Genomic DNA, 20,740 nt, shown 5'->3' on the forward strand with positions numbered 1-20,740 from the left:
CTCTCTGCTTGTATTCACTACGTTAGGCACACCTCCAGACTTCTCGGTGAAGACCGAAACAAAGAAGTCATTGAGCATCTCCGCCATTTCCAAGTTCCCTGTTACTGCTTCTCCCTCCTCACTAAGCAGTGGGCCTACCCTGTCCTTGGTCTTCCTCTTGCTTTTAATGTATTTATAAAAGGTCTTCTTGTTTCCCTTTATGCCTGTAGCTAGTTTGATCTCATTTTGTGCCTTTGCCTTTCTAATCTTGCCCCTGCATTCCCGTGTTGCTTGCCTATATTCCTCCTTTGTTAGTTGTCCTAGTTTCCATTTTTTATATGACTCCTTTTTTATTTTGAGATCATGCAAGATCTCCTTGTTAAGCCAAGCTGGTCTTTTGCCATATTTTCTATCTTTCCTACACAGCGGAATTGTTTGCTTTTGGGCCCTTAACAACGTCCCTTTGAAATACTTCCAACTCTCCTCAGTTGTTTTTCCCTTCAGTCTTGCTTCCCATGGGACCTTACCTACAAGTTCTCTGAGCTTATCAAAATCTGCCTTCCTGAAATCCATTACCTCAATTGTGCTGGTCTCCCTTCTACCTTTCCTTAAGATCATGAACTCTATTATTTCGTGATCACTGTCCCCTATACTGTCTTCCACTTTCAAGTTCTCAACTAGTTCCTCCCTATTTGTTAAAACCAAATCCAGAACAGCTTCTCCTGAAACATTTATTAGTTTCTGTGATGGGGGGACTCACCCCCGCACTCCCGGACTCGGGAACCGTGGCCCTGTGCCCTGCGCGGGGAGTCAGCTGGCGCTGGGAGACCAGCGTGGCGAGGCGGCACAAGCAGCAGAGCCGGGGGAACCCGGCGCAGGCCACGCGCAGGTGCGGATCAGCCAAGAGGCGGACCGACGGGTGCTAGGACCCAAGAGGTCGGGGGCAGCCCGAGGAAGGGCGGGGGCCGGCAGGACGCCAAGCGGGGAATTCAAAAGGGAGGAGGGAGGGACGCCAAGAGGGGAGGTAAGGAGGGAGCAGGGGAGATTCTGCTCTCGGCCTGCTCCACAGGTCCAGCGGAAAGACCGGACGGGACCAACACCGGACCAGAGCCTGGAGAGGACCTGACCGACGTGGGCGGCTGACGCCGCAAGACGGGAGACGGCCAAGGGGATCCCGGCGGCAGGGACGTCTGGGAAGCCGGCGATCCGAAGCGGCGGCGCAGGGATCCGGACGCAGCCGAAACCTGCTGACGAGGCCTGCGGGCTTGTCGAGAGCGGACCGCAGGGAGTGGACCGTGGTAGTGGTGAGGTAGAAGCCGGGGACAGGGGCGAAGCGGATCAGGAGCCCGCGGACTGGTGGCGCCCTGCGACCCCCTAGCAGGCCACCCGGTTACAGTTCCCATAATAGAAGAACTAGAGGACAGCAAATGAAGTTAATGGGTAGCAGGTTTAAAACTAATAAAAGAAAGTTCTTCTTCACACAGCGTGTAGTCAACCTGTGGAACTCCTTGCCAGAGGAGGCTGCGAAGGCTAGGACTATAACAGAGTTTAAAGAGAAGCTAGATAATTTCATGGAGGTTAGGTCCATAAAAGGCTATTAGCCAGGGGATAGAAATGTGTCCCTGGCCTCTGTTTGTCAGAGGTTGGAGAAGGATGGCAGGAGACAAATCACTTGATCATTGTCTTCGATCCACCCCCTCTGGGCCACTGTCGGCAGACAGGCTACTGGGCTAGATGGACCTTTGGTCTGACCCAGTACGGCCGTTCTTATGTTCTTATGTTCTAACTTGTTAGTCTTGCATGGATTAGCTGTGTAAGAATATTACATGTACCTTTGAAAGTGCAAAGTTTAAGAAATCCTAAGGATAGCATAACGGCCAGCTTTGCAAGCCACTTGATCCGTTTTGGTAATCCTTCTGGGGACAAACAGACACTTAGAGCAGGCGGGGGAGGAGGGTATGGATGCAGAATAAGGCAGCCAACCCAGATGTCATATTTAAATTCCAGGGCAAAAAAAGAATTAGCATGAACCTGGTTTACACTGTGTTTCTTTAAAGAAAATTCAAAAGCTATTGTTTGCCAGGCTGAAGCAATTATTCTGAAATATGAGTCTTTCCCTTATTGTTTTGGTCTATACTTGTTTTTATTTCAACAAAACAAGTTATGTACTATATAAAAATATTTAAAAAGTACCTTAAATTTATATTTTAAAATTATAAAAAATATTATAAATGAGCAAACAACAATTTCACTCGTCAGATTATTGTATTATATTCAAACAAGACCTGAAAAAATATCTAATATATAAGGAGAATGTTTGTATGTTTGTGTGCTAATAACGTGGCCACTGTAAGAGCTACTGCAACCAAACTTTCCATGGGATTACCTTTCCTCCAGGAGAAGGTTTTAAGGTACTTTTGGCAGTGCAGGGAGAAGCGGCTTCCCAGGGTAAGCGGCAGGGACAGTCACTCACTAAGGCCGGCGGCGGAGGTGCGAGGGGAGGGGCAGCGCTCTGAGCGGCAGCTGTCCCACTCGCCTCTACCAGGCCATTCCACTGCGCAGGCCTGTCCGGGGCGGGGAAGCCCCCTCCTCCATTCCTCCTGTGATGTCACTCGGCCCGGGCCCCTCCCCTCCAGCGGTGGCCAAGGGTTGCCGAGCAGTGGGCTGAGGCTTGCGGCCGCCGCTAGGGGGCGGTTGCAGGTGCAGTGGGGCGAGCCTAGTGGGCAGGTGGTGGCAGCGCTGGGATGGGCCCGGGGTCTGACCCAATTTCCTGGTCGCAGGCTGTGGAAGAGGGGAGCCCCCAGCATGGCCCCATGGTGTGGCAGGTAGCGGGGTGAAAGTTTCGTGGTGAGTGGTGGGGTCATTGCCCCCCGCAGCACCTGCAGCCTCGGGCGCGAGCTGGGGCGCACCGCCCACCGTAGGTCCCGTGCTTGCCCCCTCCCATACATTTACTAGGTCACAGTTTCTGACCCAAGAGTTCTCAATCTAAGAAGATGAGCAACTTGCACATGCTGGGGGCGGGGGAGGAATACAACACACAAAAGTATCCATTTTCCCCACAGGCCATTCCTCATTGGCAATGTCTTATAGGCCTCACAGTAGAACTAGTAATGTGGACGCACCGCTTACACATTCAACCTGGGGGGGATTTTTCGGACTAAGATCCTAGTGTAGACCAGGCCTAGGTGTGTTCCATGTATAAAGTGAAGCCAGGAATAAGAGGCAAAAATGGTTGCTGAGGAAGCATACGACTGAGGGGCTGAAGTTGGCTTCTTTGGCCTAGCAGATGAGATGTGAGCATGACATAAGCAGAGACAAAGACATGAGCTGGAAAAGGCAGTGCAATGAAGATCCGTGAAGGTGAGGACAAGAAGCCTGAATCGGATGCAAACTGGGCAGCAAGTGGAAACTGGGCAGCCAGTGGAGAGATTCAAAGAGAACGGTGTTTTGCAAGGCCATCCCTACCAATGCACAAACTACACACCAAATTGCCCAGAATTTTGTGGTGCCCTAGACAACTGCGTGCTGTGTATGGGCCAGTGCTGGCTCTGGCAGCCAACACCACCCCCAACTGGCCCTCTCAAAGGCTGTGCCAAGCAGAGCCATCTCTAGAGGCATGTGGGGCTTGGGACAGCCACTCCTCACTCACCCCACCCCCCTGTCCCACACTCACGCCACTCCTTGAACCCCTATCTATGCTCTGCCCCCACCCTACCTCTTTCTGCCCCGCTCCGCTTCTTCTTCCAAGCTCCCTCCCATGAGCAACACAGCCCAGGGCAATAGTGGGAGCCTGGCACCGGCAGCAGGCGTTCCCCCCAAACACACATCCAGCGGCAGAAGGAAGTGAAGCAACTTGGCCCCAGCCCTGTTAACTCCATTTCCTACCGCCGGTGAGTGCAGAAGCCTTTCCACCCTTTCCCTGAATACCCTGCCCAGTGATGTGGCTGAGAGCTGGGGCCGGGTCACTCCACCTCCCAGTGAATGCAAGGGCAGGCCTGACTCCTGGTGCTTCCCTGCCATGCTCCTCACAGCTCTGGGCCTGCCCCCATCAGCTCCTGCCCTCCGTCCCAAGAGAGACTGCCTAGGGCACCCAATAGTCTAGGGGCAGTGTCATTGATTTCAATGGGGTGTGGATCGGGCCCCTTGGCGTGATGGCTCCGCGACCTGGCTAACAGGCTCCTGCCCGAGCAACTGCCCAACAGCCGCGCGCATTCTAGAACTTTCCCCCCAGGTCTCCATGACCCCGCTGCCCGACTCACTGGTGACGTGACTGCCGATTTACAAGCGGGGCTCCTGGCCAGGCACCAATGGGAAACAAGGTGAACTACCCACTGTCTAAAGAGGACCCGGGCGGCAGTGCTGCGAGGAGAGGAGATGATGTGAGTGAAAGGATAATGCCGATATTAAAAGATAAAATGGATTAAAAGAGTAAAGCCATGATTTGCTGGCTGCAGACAGCAGCGCAGGCAGAGCCAAAGGGCTATCACCGCAGAGTCTGTTTAAAAAGGGAAAGAAACAGCGGGAGATTTTGATCTCTTTTTTTGTAATATTGGAGCTTTATTGAGCTATTTCTCCACATTCAGCAGCATCCAGCTATACTGGTCTGCAGCTGAGGCAGGAGGTTTCATGACTCCTGTCCAGTCAAGAGGCCATCTGGACTGATCTGTATAGGATCAGCTTGGGAGGAAGTGATGCTGTCCTATTCAGATTTTGTCCTCGGGATCAATCCACAATCCTCAAAGTAGGTGCCATGTGTTTGCAAAAATAATCCATGGCAAATATCTAGTAATTAATATTAAGAACATAAGAATGGCCATACCGAGTCAGACCGAAGGTCCATCTAGCCCAGTATCCTGTCTTCCGACAGTGGGTGATGCCAGGGTCCCAGAGGCAATGAACAGAACAGAGAATCATCAAGTGATCCAGCACCCCCTGATGCCCATTCACAGCCCTGACAAACCGAGGCTTGAGACACCATCCCTAACCACCCTGCCTAATAGCCATTGGTGGACTTGACCTCCGTGAATGTATCTAGTTCTTTTTTGAACTTTATTAAAGTTTTGGCCTTCACAACATCCTCTGGCAGGGAGTTCCACAGGTTGACCTGTGGAACTCCCTGCCAGAGGATGTTGTAAAGGCCAAAACTGCATTGTGTGAAGAAATACTCCCTTTCATTTGTTTTAAATCTGATACCTATTAATCTCGTGTGTTGATCACTAGTTCTTGTGTTATGGGAAGGAGTAAATAACTTTTCCTTATTTACTTTCTCCACACCACTCATGATTTTATAGCCTGCTATCATATCACCCCTTAGTCATCTCTTTTCCAAGCTGAAAAGACCCAGTCTTTTTAATCTCTCCTCATACGGAAGCTATTATGTATCCCTAATAATTTGTGTTGCCCTTTTCTGAACCTTTTCCAATTCCAATATCTTCTTTCAGATGATACGACTACATCTGCACATAGTATTCAAGTTGAGGACATAGCATAGATGTAAAAAGAGGCAATAAGATATTTGCTATTTTATTTTGGATCCCTTTCTTAATGATTCCCAACATTCTGTTTGCTTTTTAGACTGCAACTGCATATTGTGTAGATGTTTTCAGAGAACTCTCCACAATGACTCCAAGATCGCTCTTTTGAGTGGTAACATTAGATGATAGGAATCAAAAGATAAATCCCATCATTCCATTATTATATATATCCCATCATTGTAGACAGGTAGTTGGGATTATGTTTTCTAATAGGCATTACTTTGCATTTATCAGCGATGAATTTCATCTTCCATTCTGTTGCCCAGTCACCCAGTTTTGTAGGAATCTTTTGCAGCTCTTCACAGTCTATTGCGGACTTAACTATCTTGAACGATTTTGTATTATCTGCAAATGTTGCTGCTTCACTGTTTACCCCTTTCTCCAGATCATTTATGAATACACTGAATAGGATTGGTTCCAGTACAGACCCCTGGGGGAAACTACAACTTACTTCTATTCTAAAAACTGATAATTTCTTTCTACCCTTTGTCTCCTATCACTTAACCAGTTACCAGTCCGTGAAAAGATATTCCTTCTTATACCATGCTGCTCATTTTACTTCAAAGTCTTTGGTGAAGGACCTTGTCAAAGGCTTTCTGGAAATCTCAGCACATTATATCCATTGGCTTCCCATTGTCCACATGCTTGCTGACCTCCTCAAAGAATTCTAATAGACTAGTGAGGCTTGATTTCCCTTTCTAAAATATGCTGACTCTTCCCCAACAAATTATGTTCATCCATGTGTCTGACAATTCTGTTCTTTACTATTCTTTCAAATAGTTTGCCTGGTACTGAAGTCAGACTTTTTCTGGCGCACTCCTTTAGCATATCAATTGACCAGTGGCCCCACTGGTTGTTTAGCAGGCTTCCTGCTTCTGATGTACTTAAAAAAAATTGCTATTACTTTTTTAGTTTTTTGCTAACTGTTCTTCAAATTCTTTTTTGGCTTTCCTAATCATATTTTTACAATTCATCTGCCAGAGTTTATGCTCATTTCTTTTTCCTCATTAGGATTTAACTTCCACATTTTAAACCATGCCTTTTTGTCTCTCACTGCTTCTTTTTTCTTGCTGGTAGCACCTTTTTTTGGTTCTCTCACTATGTTTTTTAATTTGGGTACACATTTAAGTTGTGCCTCTATTTTAGTGTCTTTAAAAGTTTCTTTGCAGCTTGCAGTGTTCACTTTTGGCACTGTACCTTTTAATTTCTGTTTAAATTCCTCATTTGTGTGTAGTTTCCCTTACAGGGTTAGGCTGCTGTATTGTTTTCCACAGGGATGTTAAATCTAATTATATTATGTTCACTATTACCAAGTGGCCCAGCTGTAGTCATCTCTTGGTCCAGATCCTGTGCTCCACTTAGGACTAAACCAAGAATTTCCTCTCCTCTTGTGGGTTTTAAGACTAGTTGTTCCAAGAAGCAGTGATTTAAGGTGTCAAGAAACTTTCTCTCTGCTTTTCATCCTGAGATGATATGTACCCATGCAATGTGAGAGTAGCTGAAATCCTCCATCATTATTGAATTGTTTATTTTACTATTCTCTCTAATTTCCCAGAATATTTCACAGTCAGTATCACCATTCTGATTGGGTGGTGGGTATTACCATCCATAGAATTTCTGTGTAACAGTTTGGTTCATTTAAGATGTTTACTTCATTTGATTCTATGCTTTCTTTCATATATAGTGCTACTCCCCCTCCAACAAAACCTCTTCTGTCCTTTCGATATATTTTGTACCCTGGTATTACCGTGTCCCATTGATTATCCTCATTCCACCAAGTTTCTGTGATGCCTTTTTATATCAATGTCCTCATTCAATACAAGGCACTCTAGTTCACCCATCTTATTACTTAGAATTCTAGCGTTTGTATATAAGCACTTTAAATATAAGTCTCTTACCACATTTAAAATGCAGAGCCGTAGTGTGCGGGTGTGTAGACATACCCTAAATGACAGATTCAGTGCACACAGAAAATTATTGTTAGGCATAGAGTCTATAACATCAAAATGGATTTCATATGTTACATAAACAGGTTTCCCAAACTATCACATCACTGTATTAGGGAATAAACTTAATACATAGGTAGGTGCCTTTAAAATGGAATCTCTGATAACGTTCAGTTTGCAGTGCAGAAGCCCTGAAACTGTAATGCTCTTTCATATTCAAAAGATTTGTTTTGCGACCACAAGGGTCAGAAATATCATTTGTGTTTAATGAGACCTTCCATTCTTTCATGAGTTAGGGCCTCAGAACTGCGGATTTGAGCTACCACCATGTCCTCAATCCATCCTGCTTAGTTACTAAGAACACAGCAGGTAGAACTTTCTATATAGTTGAAACAAAATACAGGACTATGTAGCACTTTAAAGACTAACAAGATGGTTTATTAGATGATGAGCTTTCGTGGGCCAGACCCACTTCCTCAGATCAAATAGTGGAAGAAAATAGTCACAACCATATATACCAAAGGATACAATTAAAAAAATGAACACATATGAAAAGGACAAATCAAATTTCAGTACAGAAGGGGAATGTGGGGGGGGGGGGGAAGGTAAATGTCTGTGAGCTAATGTTATTAGAGGTGATAATTGGGGAAGCTATCTTTGTAATGGGTAAGATAACTAGAGTCTTTGTTAAGACCCCGGCGTAAAGTGTCGAATTTTAGCATGAATAACAGTTCAGAGGATTCCCTTTCAAGTGCAGTTTTAAAAGGCTTTTGAAGCAGGATGCAGGTAATTAAGTCGTTGAGACAGTGTCCTTTCTGGTTGAAATGGCAAGAAACTCTTTTTCTTTGTGATCCTGTCTAATATCTGTTTTGTGGGCATTGATTCTTTGGCGAAGTGTCTGAGACCTTTGTCCAATGTACATAGCAGAAGGACACTTTCGGCTCATGAAAGCATAAATTATATTTCTGGATGCACAGGAATATGTGTTCTTGATCTTATAGCTCACTTGGTTAGGTCCAATAATGGTATCAGCAGAGTGAATATGTGGACAAAGCTGGCAACGGGGTTTGTTGCAAGGGAAGGTACCAGGGTTGGTATTAGTGTGGTATGTCCTATGGTTGTTGGTAAGAATCATCTTGAGGTTAGGTGGTTGTCTATAGGAGACTATGGGTCTATCTCCCAGAGCCTCTTGGAGTTTAGTATCCTGTCCTAGTATAGGCTGTAGTTTATTGATAATGTGTTGGACAGGTTTAAGTTGGGGGCTGTAGGTGATGACAAGTGGTGTTCTATTGTTGGTTTTCTTGGGTCTGTCTTGAAGTAGATGGTTTCTAGGTATTCATCTGGCTCTTTCAATTTGCTTTTTTATTTCTCCGGGTGGGTAGTTGAGGTTTATAAATGCTTGGTAGAGATCCTGAAGTTTCTGGTCTCTGTCAGTGGGATTAGAGCAGATGCGGTTGTATCGAAGGGCTTGGTTATAGATGATGGATCGTATGGTGTGTTCTGGATGGGAGCTGGAAGCATGTAGGTAACTGTATGAGTCAGAGGGTTTTCTGTAGAGGGTGGTGTCTAATTTTCCATTGTTGATTTGTACTGTGGTGTCCAGGAAGTGGATCTCTCGTGTAGAATGGTCCAGGCTGAGGTTGATGGTGGGGTGTCGGTTGTTGAAATCTCTGTGGAATGTCTCCAGTGTTTCTTGACCGTGCGTCCAGATCATAAAGATGTCATCGATGTAGCGTAAGTAGAGAAGGGGTAAAAGGGGACGGGAGTTGAGGAAATGTTGTTCTAGGTCAGCCCATAAAGATGTTAGCATACTGTGGGGCCACGCGTGTACCCATGGCTGTGCCGCTGATCTGGAGGTATAAGTTGTTCTCAAACTGGAAATAATTGTGGGTGAGAACAAAGTTACATAGGTCTGCTATCAGGTTGGCAGTGGTGTCCTCTGGGATAGTGTTTCTAATTGCTTGTAATCCGTCTTCATGTGGGATGTTGGTGTCTATCACTTTTCTATATAGTGTTTGCAACTCTGTATTGTAAATCTTCATCTAGGGTTTGTTGACTCCCCATTTCATTAGTTCAATCCCAGAAAGTCACTTTGTTTCATTAATCCCGCCTTCCTACCATCCGCCCCCATCTCCTCCCACTCCCATCCTGGGACTAGACCGGGGTAGGCAATAATTTTTAAAAGGGGGCTAGTTCATAAATTTCTGTAGTGGCCCTGGGCCACCCTAGAAGGGGCATGGCCTTGGGCGGCAGGGGCAGGGCCAGAAGTCTTCTACTGCTCCCCCGCACAGATCCTGACTGGCCTTGGAGTGGAGGAGCGTGTGAAGTCTTTCCCCCCCCCCCCTCCCAACACCTAGAAAGAATCACCAGCTGTTTTAAAACAGCTGGTCATTCTCTCTAGGTGCCGCAGCAGGAGGAGACCTTGAGCACTCCCACCACCCCCAGGCCAATCACGGCTTGGAGGGGGGGGAATGCACGAAGTCTCTTGCTCCCTGCCCCCGCCATACCAGAGGCATGCAGCAGCTAGAGAGAAAACAGCTGGTGGCTTCCTCTGATGCCACACGCCCCTGGCAGGGGAAGGAGACTTCGTGCGGTTCCCCACCCCTGGCCAATCAAGGTCTGGGGGCAGAGGAACATACAAAGTCTCTCGCTTCCTGCCCCCATCCTGCCAGGGGAGCGCAGCAGCCAGAAAGAAATGCCGGCTGTTGTAAAACAGCTGATTTTCTCTAGCCACTGTGCGCCCTTAGCGGGGGGCGAGAGGGGGAGAAGGAGACTTCACGAACTCCCCCATCCTCAGGTCTCGATTGGCCTGGAGGCGGGGGAGCGACGGGGCAGTTGTGGAGTGGAGCCACTGGCTTGGTGGGATGGATCCAGCCTGTGGAGGCCCCTTTGCCACCCTTGGACTACAGCATAAACTCAAACTTGTCAATGCCCATTTGTCTTTTTTTTTTTTTAAAGGCCAGAGAACAAAAGAGCAGCATCAGTTGCAAAGAGGAAAGGGTCAGGGGAAGGACAATTGGCTAAAAGCATGATCTTGAAATCCAGTTGCTGTCTGGTTCTAAGAAATGTATTCCCAGTCCCTCAGGCAGACCAGTGATATTAAGTAGACTGATATCACACTTTTTCCTCTTTACTATCACCAAGCTCCACACATTAGTCATTGATCCCACTGCTGTAACACTTTTCCCCCTTTGGTGATCTGTCATCTTAAATATTGTAACCTTCTTTTCTCTTGCTTAAACATCTCTACTCTGTCCAAAACACTGCAGCTAAAGAACACTCTAATAAGAAGGTGTTTCGGGTCATATAAGCACCAAGACAGATTTTCACACATCAGAGATAGTCCAAGGTGAAGACACTTTGGCTACGTCTAGACTGGCATGATTTTCCACAAATGCTTTTAACGGAAAAGATTTCCGTTAAAAGCATTTGTGGAAAAGAGCGTCTAGATTGGCACGGACGCTTTTCCGCAAAAGCACTTGTTGTGGAAAAGCGTCCGTGCCAATCTAGACACGCTTTTCCGCAAAAAAGCCCCGATCGCCATTTTCGCGATCGGGGCTTTTTTGTGCAAAACTAATCTGAGCTGTCTACACTGGCCCTTTTGCGCATTTGCGCAAAAAGACTTTTGCCCGAACGGGAGCAGCATAATATTTCCGCAAGAAGCACTGATTTCAGACAATAGGAAGTCAGTGTTCTTGCAGAAATTCAAGCGGCCAGTGTAGACAGCTGGGAAGTTTTTCTGCAAAAGCAGCTGCTTTTGCGGAAAAACCTGCCAGTCTAGACACAGCCATTAAGTCCTTTGCTTCTCCCAGAGCAACTTTCAACTGAGAATCTCAAAGTCTGTTGCAAATGAATGAATTAAGCTTGTAACTCAATTAGAGGCCTGATTTTCCCACCAGAGGGGATGAGTAACTCCTGCTGACTTCAGTGAAAGTTACTCATTTCCTGAGGTGGAAAACCCTATGAATCCTATGAAGCACGAAATCGTTACTGTCCCCACTTAAGAGATCAGGAGACAAGCATGCAGAAATTAAGGGACTTTCCCACTGAGACGCAGTGAGACTCAGGCAGAGTAGGAAAACACACCCAGGAGGTGTGATTCTCCAACTCTTATTCTGACCATCCTCCACCATCAACTACTATAGTTGCTTTATGAAAAAATAAGGATACTATTTTCAGAAGTATTCATTAGTTCTGTGTGCTTGTGGGTGCCCAGCTTCAGATGCCGTGGATGGAAGGTATTTAGGGACCTAATTTCCCTTGGATTGGGCCCTTGTGTCTGATTTTCATAGGTTTGGATGACTGCAGTCTGAGTTAAAAAACAGGACTATGTAGCACTTTAAAGACTAACAAGATGGTTTAATAGGTGATGAGCTTTCGTGGGCCAGACCCACTTCCTCAGATCAAATAGTGGAAGAAAACTGTCACAACCATATATACCAAAGGATACAATAAAAAAAAATGAACACATATGAAAAGGACAAATCACATTTCAGAACAGAAGGGGGATGGAGGGGGGAAAGGGGAGAGGTAAGTGTCTGCAGCTAATGATATTAGAGGTGATAATTGGGGAAGCTATCTTTGTAATGGGTAAGATAATTAGCGTCTTTATTCAAATTTGAGTGTAAGGTGTTGAATTTAAGCATGAATGACAGTTCAGAGGATTCTCTTTGAAGTGAAGTCTTAAAAGGTCTTTGAAGCAGGATGCAGGTAATCAAGTCGTTGAGACAATGTCCTTTCTTGTTGAAATGGCAAGAAACTGTTTTTTCTTTGTGATCCTGTCTGATATCTGTTTTGTGGGCATTGATCCTTTGGCGAAGTGTCTGAGACCTTTGTCCAATGTACATCGCGGATGGACACTTTCGGCACATGATTGCATAAATAATATTTCTGAATGCGCAGGAATATGTGTTCTTGATCTTATAACTCTCTTGGTTAGGTCCAATAATGGTATCAGCAGAGTGAATATGTGGACAAAGTTGGCAACGGGGTTTGTTGCAAGGGAAGGTACCAGAGTTGGTATTAGTGTGGTATGTCCTGTGGTTGTTGGTAAGAATCATCTTGAGGTTAGGTGGTTGTCTATAGGAGACTATGGGTCTGTCTCCCAGAGCCTCTCGGAGTTCAGTATTCTGTTCCAGTATAGGCTGTAGTTTATTGATAATTTGTTGGACAGATTTAAGTTGGGGGCTGTAGGTGATGACAAGTGGTGTTCTATTGTTGGTTTTCTTGGGTCTGTCTTGAAGTAGTTGGTTTCTAAGTATTCCTCTGGCTCTTTCCCCCTCCCTGGAAGTCTTAGGCTACGTCTACACTGCAGAACTATTTCGAGATACCTCCAGTATCCCAAAATAGCTATTCTGTGTCATATGAGCACACCCGTTATTTCAAAATATAACAGGCTCACTATTCCAACGTCCCTGTAAACCTCATTCCACGAGGAACAGGAACATTTCAGAATAGCGATTTATTTTGTAATAAGTGCTGTATAGATAACGCCAAATTTCAAAATAAGCTATTTTGAAAGAAGATGGAAATAAGATATGCAATTTTGACCTACAGTGTAGTGTAGACACACCCTCAGAGTGGCGAAACTAAACTGGCCCATGCCCTGCCAGATCAGTACTCACCCTTCTAAACATAGATTCTCAAGCGATTAAAAGCATTACTGTGCCTACGGTCAGCCCTGGATCAAGAGATCAATTACCTAGGTAAATTCCCCTCACTTTTAAAGTACAGTAGTTTGTTGTGAAGTTAACCTCCATTCTCAAATGAAAAATGTTCTGCTTTCTATAGTTAGTCTCTTGGGAGTTGTATATTATATGTCCCTCATTCATTCATCTGGAGGCAGAGAGAATTGTGTTCTCTGTGGAGTCACAGAATCAAATTCACTGCCTGCCTAAGCAGGCACAACTCCAATAGCTTCAAAAGAATTACACCTGCTTTTACCAGCAGACAATTTGAGTTATAGTTTTCATCCCGGTTTTGAAGGATGCAGAGGTATTATCCATTGCAATTCATCCCCTGGCTCCTCAGGTTTTTTTAGCTTTGTGTGGCCCATGGTGGGTTTTTTCCCTCTGATTTTGCAGCAATTAATGAGGAGATGGGAATGGAGCTTTCAATGCTGCTATGCAAAGCAGAAAGTCAAGACTGATTGTCATCATTTGCCCCATCCTCTGGCCCTTGACACCTGCAGTTTTTCACAATAGGTATGTCTACACTGCAGAGCTTTTCCGGAAAAAAGCCTGTTTTTCCGGAAAAACTACACTTATGTCTACACTACTATTGCGTTCTTTCGACAGAAAGTCAAAAGAACAGAGGGGTTTTTCTGACAGTGGTAAACCTCTTTCTACGAAGAAGCCTTTTTGAATTGTTGCCCCAGTGAGCACAGGCTGGGGCTGTTTGGGGGAGGGGGCCATAGGAGTGGCTTCGCAAGCTGCACTTTTGAGGGAGAAAAGCCGCATGCGGCTCGCAAGACACGGGTTGGCCACCCCTGGACTAATCGAATAGTCGATGCATTTTTTGATAGGGTGCCTCCGTCTTTGAAGTATAGCAACAGCCCTAGGGTGAAAGCACCGAAGCTTGGTGGCGTTTCAAAGCAACAGTGCCGTGCGGAGACCAGGGTCAGTCCCCAGCTGATCCCGGACTCTGCGTGGCATTTCAAAACATGGACTCCCCAGCTGACCCTGGACTCCAAGCAGCTCAGCTGCTTTGAAATGCTGCGAGGAGTCCAACACTGGGCTCCCCGGAGCATTCCACAGTGACAACGCTGCACGGAGCCCGGGGTCAGCTGGAGTCCCCAGCTGATCCTGGGCTCCACATTGCACTGCCACTTTGAAATGCTGCGAGGAGCCTGATGCCGGGCTCCCCGTGGCATTTAAAGAGGCAGCGCCGCACAGAGCAGCTGACCCCGGGCTCCATGCAGCACTGCTGCTTTGAAGTACCCCCTTTCTTCTCCCTCCCTTCCTGCATCTATTTAATAGAGTCAGCAAAAAGGGGGAAGTGACTAGTCAACTATCCTATCTACTAGTCCTTCACATCCCTATTTTACTCACAATCCCTTCAATGGTCCGGTCGACTTCCATACCCCAAATTCCTTGGATGCATGGTAGTCCTGATTATTGCACATTGCTCTCTCCAGTCCTTAACTTAGAACTCACACAAAGGAAGAGCAGCTAGGTATCTATATACGATTCAAATTTCAGCACTGTATCCCATTGGTTCTTCTGGGTGCCTGCCAACACCCATAGGGTATGTCTACACTACCACCATAGTTCGAACTAGGGTGGTTAATGTAGGCAACTGAAGTTGCAAATGAAGCCCGGGATTTGAATTTCCCGGGCTTCATTTGCATCTTGCTGGGCGCCGCCATTTTTTAATCCCCACTGGTTCGGGCTCCGTGCCCGCGGCTACACGTGCACGGAGTAGGTAGTTCGGATTAGGCTTCCTATTCCGAACTACCGGTACACCTTGTTCCATGAGGAGTAACGGTAGTTCGGAATAGGAAGCCTGATCCGAACTACCTACTCCGTGCCGCGTGTAGCCGCGGGCACGGAGTCCAAACTAGCGGGGATTTAAAAATGGCGGCGCCCAGCAAGATGCAAATGAAGCCCGGGAAATTCAAATCCCGGGCTTCATTTGCAAGTTCGGTTGCCTACATTAACCACCCTAGTTCGAACTAGGGTGGTAGTGTAGACATACCCTTAGCTACTTGAGTTTAACCCTTTAGTCACCAAGTGCCGGCCAGCTCTCCTCTTGACCATCATCACAGGAGGACACAGGAGATGATGCAGATGAAGAATCAGGCTGCAAACCCATTTAGGTGGGTAGCAGCCCGAAACAAACAAAAGGCCCTGGAGCTCTGACATTTGATATGACGTGTTTGTTTAGTTTTGAGAAGAGAAGACCAATATGATAAGAGTTTTCAAGTACCTAAAAGGTGATTATAAAGAGGAGTGAAGAATTATTCTCCATAATCTCTGATGATAGGACAAGAAGCAATGGGCTTAAATTGCAACAAGAGAGGTTTAGGTTGGACATTAGGAAAAAATTCTAAACTGTCAGGGAGGTTAAGCACTGGTATCAATTGCCTAGGGAGCTTGTGGAATTTTCATCATTGTAGTTTCTTAAAGAGCAGGTTAGACAAACATCTGTCAGGGATGATCTGTGGTGCTTGATCCTGCCATGAGTGCAGGAACTAGACTTGATGACCTCTCAGTCTCTATCAGTTCTAATATTCTATGGCTACGTCTACACTGGCAGCTTCTCGCGCAAGAACTCTTTTGTGGAAGAGTTCTTGTGCAAAAACTCTTCCAGAAGAGAGCATCTACACTGGCATGTGCTTTTGCACAAGAGATGTGCTTTTGTGCAAGATTATCCATGCCATTGTAGACGCTCTCTTGCGCAAGAAAGCTCTGATGGCCATTTTAACCATAGGGCTTTCTTGCGCAAGAAATTCATGTTGCCTGTCTACACTGGCCTCTTGCGCAAGAACAGTTGCGCAAAAGGGCTTATTCCTGAGTGGGAGCGTCAGAGTTCTGGCGCAAGAAGCCCTGATTTCATACATCAGAATATCAATTTACTTGTGCAAGAACACGCAGCCAGTGTAGGCAGGCAGCAAGTTTTTGCACAAGAGCGACTGCTTTTGCGCAAGATAGGCTGTGTCTACACTGGCACGATGATTCTATATTTTTTATGGAGATTTCTGTATAGCTTCTTGAGAGCAGTCAGAAGGTGGCAGGGACATAGTGGAGATCAATGTAGGAAAAAGTCTATAGGGCTATATCATCCTCATCCACTCTGTTAAGCCAACACACTCAGGCTACGTCTACACTGGCACCTTCTTCCAGAAGAATTCTTTTGCGGAAGAGTTCTTGTGCAAAAACTCTTCCACAAGAGAGAGTCTACACTGGCATGTGCTTTTGTGCAAGAGCATCCGTGCCAGTGTAGATGATCTCTTGCGCAAGAAAGCTCTGATGGCCATTTTAACCATAGGGCTTTCTTGCGCAAGAAATTCATGTTGCCTGTCTACATTGGCCTCTTCTGGAAGAGCTCTTGCGCAAGAGGGCTTATCCCTGAGCGGGAGCATCATAGTTCTTGTGCAAGAAGCCCTGATTTCACACATCAGAACGTCAGTGTTCTTGCGCAAGAACTCGCAGCCAGTGTGGACAGGCAGCAAGTTTTGGTGCAAAAGCAGCTGCTTTTGCACAAGATCGCGCCAACGTAGACACAACCTCATTGGTATTAGACCTACCAACAACATCTCAGTTTTAAACCCACATTGACCTCTGACCTCCACCTTGGCCAGCAATGGTCAGGTTTCAGACCTATAGGCCTTACACCCATGCTGTGTCTACACTGGCCACTTATTCTGGAAAATCAGCCGCTTTTCCGGAATAACTTTCCAGCTGTCTACACTGTAAAATCTACTGTAAAATCATCAGTGCTCTTCCGGAAAAACTATGCTGCTCCCGTTCAGGCAAAAGTCCTTTTCCGGAAAACTGTTCCGGAAAAGGGCCAGTGTAGACAGCACAGATTTCTTTTCCGCAAAAAAGCCCCAATCGCGAAAATGACGTTCGGGGCTTTTTGGAGGAAAAGTGCATCTACATTGGCACGGACACTTTATCGCAAAAAGTGCTTTTCCAGAAAAGCATCCTGCCAATGTAGATGCGTTTTCCCGTTCTGTTCCGTTTTAAGCATTTCCGGAAGGGGGTGCCAGTGTGGACGTAGCCGGGTTGTTCTCTGACCACAGCTTAGGGGCGCTACCCGAGGCACAACCCACTAGTGTACCCAGGGCGATCCCGAGCCCCTACAGCCGGTTGTCTCCAAAAGGGGGTGACCCTGGGGGCACCTGGCAGCCCGAGGCCCGTCTGACCCCCCCCCCCCGCTCCTACCTGACCTCTGACCCTGCCCCCCCCGGCCTGGCCTGTGAGCGACACAGCGCGAGCCGCGAGCTCCGCGCCGCCCCCCAGCCCGCTCCTCCCCGGGCCCGCCGGCGGGCGGAACGCGGCGCGCGGGCGGCGGGGCCGGGGGAAGGAGCGGAGCGCAGGACGCGGGCGCCGCTGTCATGGCGGCCTGAGGAGCGGCGGGCGAGGCGCCGGGAGCCGGACGGAGCAGGCAGGCAAGGCCCCTCCCCCCGCGCCCACGGCCCGCCGCGCGGCTGAGGGGTCCCCCCCCCCCGCGCTCCCCCCCCCCCGCCGCTACTGGGCGCTCCCGGCCCCGGGACGAGGCCTCCCCATCGCCCCGCCGCCGCAGCGCCCCTTGCCTGGGCTCCCGCGCGGCTGTGGGGCGCCTCCCTGGCTGGGCCCCCACGGATCCTGCCTCCGAGCTACCCCGGGGGGGGGGGCTCCTTCGGGGCCTCCCATGGCGCCACCCGTCTCCAGGTTACCCCGGGCTGGACCCCTCCCTTCTCTGATACCCCCGAGCAGGGGGCTCCCTGATCCCCCCCCCCCCCGTGAATGTTTGGGATTTTAATTGTCCCCTTCCTCTCTATGAACATGAGGGTGGGGGAGAGGGCGGAGCGTCTCTTTCTTGCCCTGCCATCTCCTCGCGCGCTCTGCCGCTTTGGTGCAGGAGATGGGGCTACCGTGCGCTGGTGTAAACTAGGGGGTTTGTTGCCTTCAGTGGAAGGAGCCGGTCACCAATGCCTGGGCTGAATTGGTAGCTTTGTCCTATGTACGTCTGAGCTATGTCATTTGAGGCCGCCTTTACTATTTGTGTCCTGTGCAAGGCGAGATGTCTGTCTCCAGGACACCTTATTTTACTTTCAGCCCCTTTGCCTGTTTGAATTCATTTCTGATTGTGGTCTAAACACGTGGGCATTTGCAGAGACCTTTGTTATGCTCCTCCTGTCGGAGGCAAATAGTTCTACACAGAAGATACACAGTACATTTAGCTTTAAACCTTTTTGTGCTGAGTGTTTTGGTTGCTACATCGAGATAAATCCCCGCTTTCTCCCTTGCACTAACACTCATCTTCAGGCCCCAGATCTTTGGATAGCATGTTGCTATGAGATGTGTGTGTGTTCTTCTGCTCTTCCCTCTGTGGGTCAGTTTGTCTTGACCCTGCCATAAGACAGTGGAAGCGGGAAATACAGGCAGTGAGTATTGCACCTGTGTCTCTGAAGATGGACTTTCAGGTTGCAAACATGCATGGTTTTCTATTGGAAAGATTAAAAGGTACCTCAAATATTAAGTTTGACACATGGTCTGGAAAAATCTTGTTTTGCACCAGCTTTGACAACCAAAACCACAGTGTGAACAAGTGAAGTGTGATGCAAATGCTACTGTTTACTTGAAAATACTGGGTATATGGCTAGCCACATTTGTTTGAACTCAAAACAAAATCTAGGTACCTCCTCAGTTCTTAGCAAACTGAAGAAGAAATCATGAACGATGTTGCCACGTGGCCACTCATGTCAGGTTTGCCATTTTCTTCTGTGCTATCACCATGCTCCTGAGGGTGGCACTTAAGGAAGAGTGTTATTGGCTGTATGGAAAATTGCAATCTGGAGTGTGGACAGCAGAACAGAGCCAAAAAAGAATCCTGCGGGATGGGTAAATGATCAGTTTTTTCCAGGAAGGTAGTCCTGACTCATTGGCTAGGGCATCGGTTCTCAGACTCCAGGTCAGGTGGGTCACAGCCCCATTTTAATAGGATCATTAGGGCTGATTTTGACTTGCTGAAGCCCGAGCCCCACTGTCCAGAGCTGAAGCAGAAGTAGTGGGACTCAGGTTATAGGTGCTCTGCATGGGGCTGAAGCACTTAGACTTCACCTTTGCCCTTCCTCTCCTCTCTGGCCAGCATGGTGCAGCTCTGGTTTTGCCTTTGTCCCCTCCTCCGTGTGTTTTGGAGCTAGGTGGGCTCAGGTTTTGGCCCCCCCCCCCAACTGATGGGGTCATGTAGTAATTTTTATCAGAAGGGGTCATGGTGCAACGAATTTTGAAAACCAATGGGCTAGGCTATGGAAATGAGTCAGAAGACATGGGTTCTATCCATTTCTCAGTGATTTGCTGTTCTTGAGCAAACTGTTTCACCTTTTAGTCTGTTTATTCATCTGTAAAATGTGGATAATAGTACTTACTTAGACTTGGAAAGCACTTCGAGAGCTACTGATGAATGTAAATCTGCTTTGATGCTAACAAATAGCATAACTTTTCACTTATCTACGAGCCAGAAAATCTACATTTCATTCCCAGTTCTGTCACTTTCCCTATGTCACCTTGAGTTAATCACTTGTGCCTCAGTGTCCTTTTCACTGAAGTCAGATGATAATACTTATTTACCCCAAGATGTATTATGAGACACAGGGTATAACTGTATTTCAATCACAGAATGTGACAGCAGTTGAAGTAGACCTATGTGAGTCAGCTTTAATTTAGCTTGGATAATAGACTAAAACTGTAGCAACCTGTGCTTGTACAAGCCCTCCCAGAACCCTCGGTCATTATTAGTGGAACTAATACAAACACAGAGGTTAACAACAAGATCTTACAATTGTCACCATAATCTCTTGTTTGTAAATACAGGGTTACTTACAAGATAGGGACTGTAGGTTTGTTCTTAAGTTGAATTTGTATGTAAGTCGGAACTGGTACATATTGTAGGGGAAACTCTAGCCAAACATTTCTCCAGAGCTCAGCTTTATTCTCCCACACCTCACTTCCCTCAGTCCTTTATTCTCAAGCTGAGGTGTCTGCTGAGAAAAGCCGCTCCGCGTCTCCCTGGTCTGCTGGGGGGGGGGGGGGGAGGGAGCGCTAGCTTCGCATCTCCCTGGTCTGCTGGGGGGAAACAGCTAGTGCAGGGTTGCCTCACCCCATTTGTAAGTAGGGATCTGATGCAAGTTGGATCCATGTAACCCGGGCACTGCCTGTATAACATGAAAAAATCATGTCCAATTGTGATGCAGGGTTTCGGAGATCAAGTTCTTCGTAGCTTGCACGTGACTTGAAATTTGCCACTTTTATTTTCTGAACTTGTCAGCTGGTAACTAGATTTGACATTTCAGAACTCAAACGATAATACTCAGAGTGAAAATACAGGTCAGATGTGTTGGATCAGAATTGAAGTCAAAGCCTTACTTTTATAAAGAAAAGGTATTTTTATCACTTAAGCCTTGTAATTAACATTAATCAATTTAACTCTGCCGTTTTAGCAAAAATACACAATAACTAAGTAAGCTGGTGACAAAGCTTTTTCATTTTCCCCTCTTTGGCTCTGAAAGCAGATGGAATTTCATGCTCCTGCTTTGTCAACTGACAGATATTCAGATACTTTTGGGAAAGATGC

At 47.1% G+C, this 20,740-nt stretch overlaps 1 protein-coding gene across 3 annotated transcripts in view; it reads left to right on the forward strand.

Annotated features, from left to right (window-relative positions):
• Nucleotides 1-4,205: 4,205 nt before the first annotated feature.
• The window catches only part of COPS7B (COP9 signalosome subunit 7B), a 40,241-nt gene continuing 23,706 nt past the window's right edge, over nucleotides 4,206-20,740 (forward strand). The window contains exon 1 of one of the 3 annotated variants that reach the window (XM_025179168.3): nucleotides 4,206-4,358. In XM_025179168.3, coding sequence (XP_025034953.2) covers nucleotides 4,287-4,358 — 72 coding nt within the window. In that variant the 5' untranslated portion in view covers nucleotides 4,206-4,286. Of the gene's footprint in view, nucleotides 4,359-17,400; nucleotides 17,574-17,985; nucleotides 18,128-20,740 lie in introns of those variants that run through there. The other 2 variants (XM_075938152.2, XM_006138437.5) reach the window with 2 other exon arrangements.

The sequence above is a fragment of the Pelodiscus sinensis genome, chromosome 10 (assembly GCF_052426305.1).
Source record: "Pelodiscus sinensis isolate ZL-2025 chromosome 10, ASM5242630v1, whole genome shotgun sequence".
Classification (NCBI taxonomy): Eukaryota; Metazoa; Chordata; order Testudines; family Trionychidae; genus Pelodiscus; species Pelodiscus sinensis.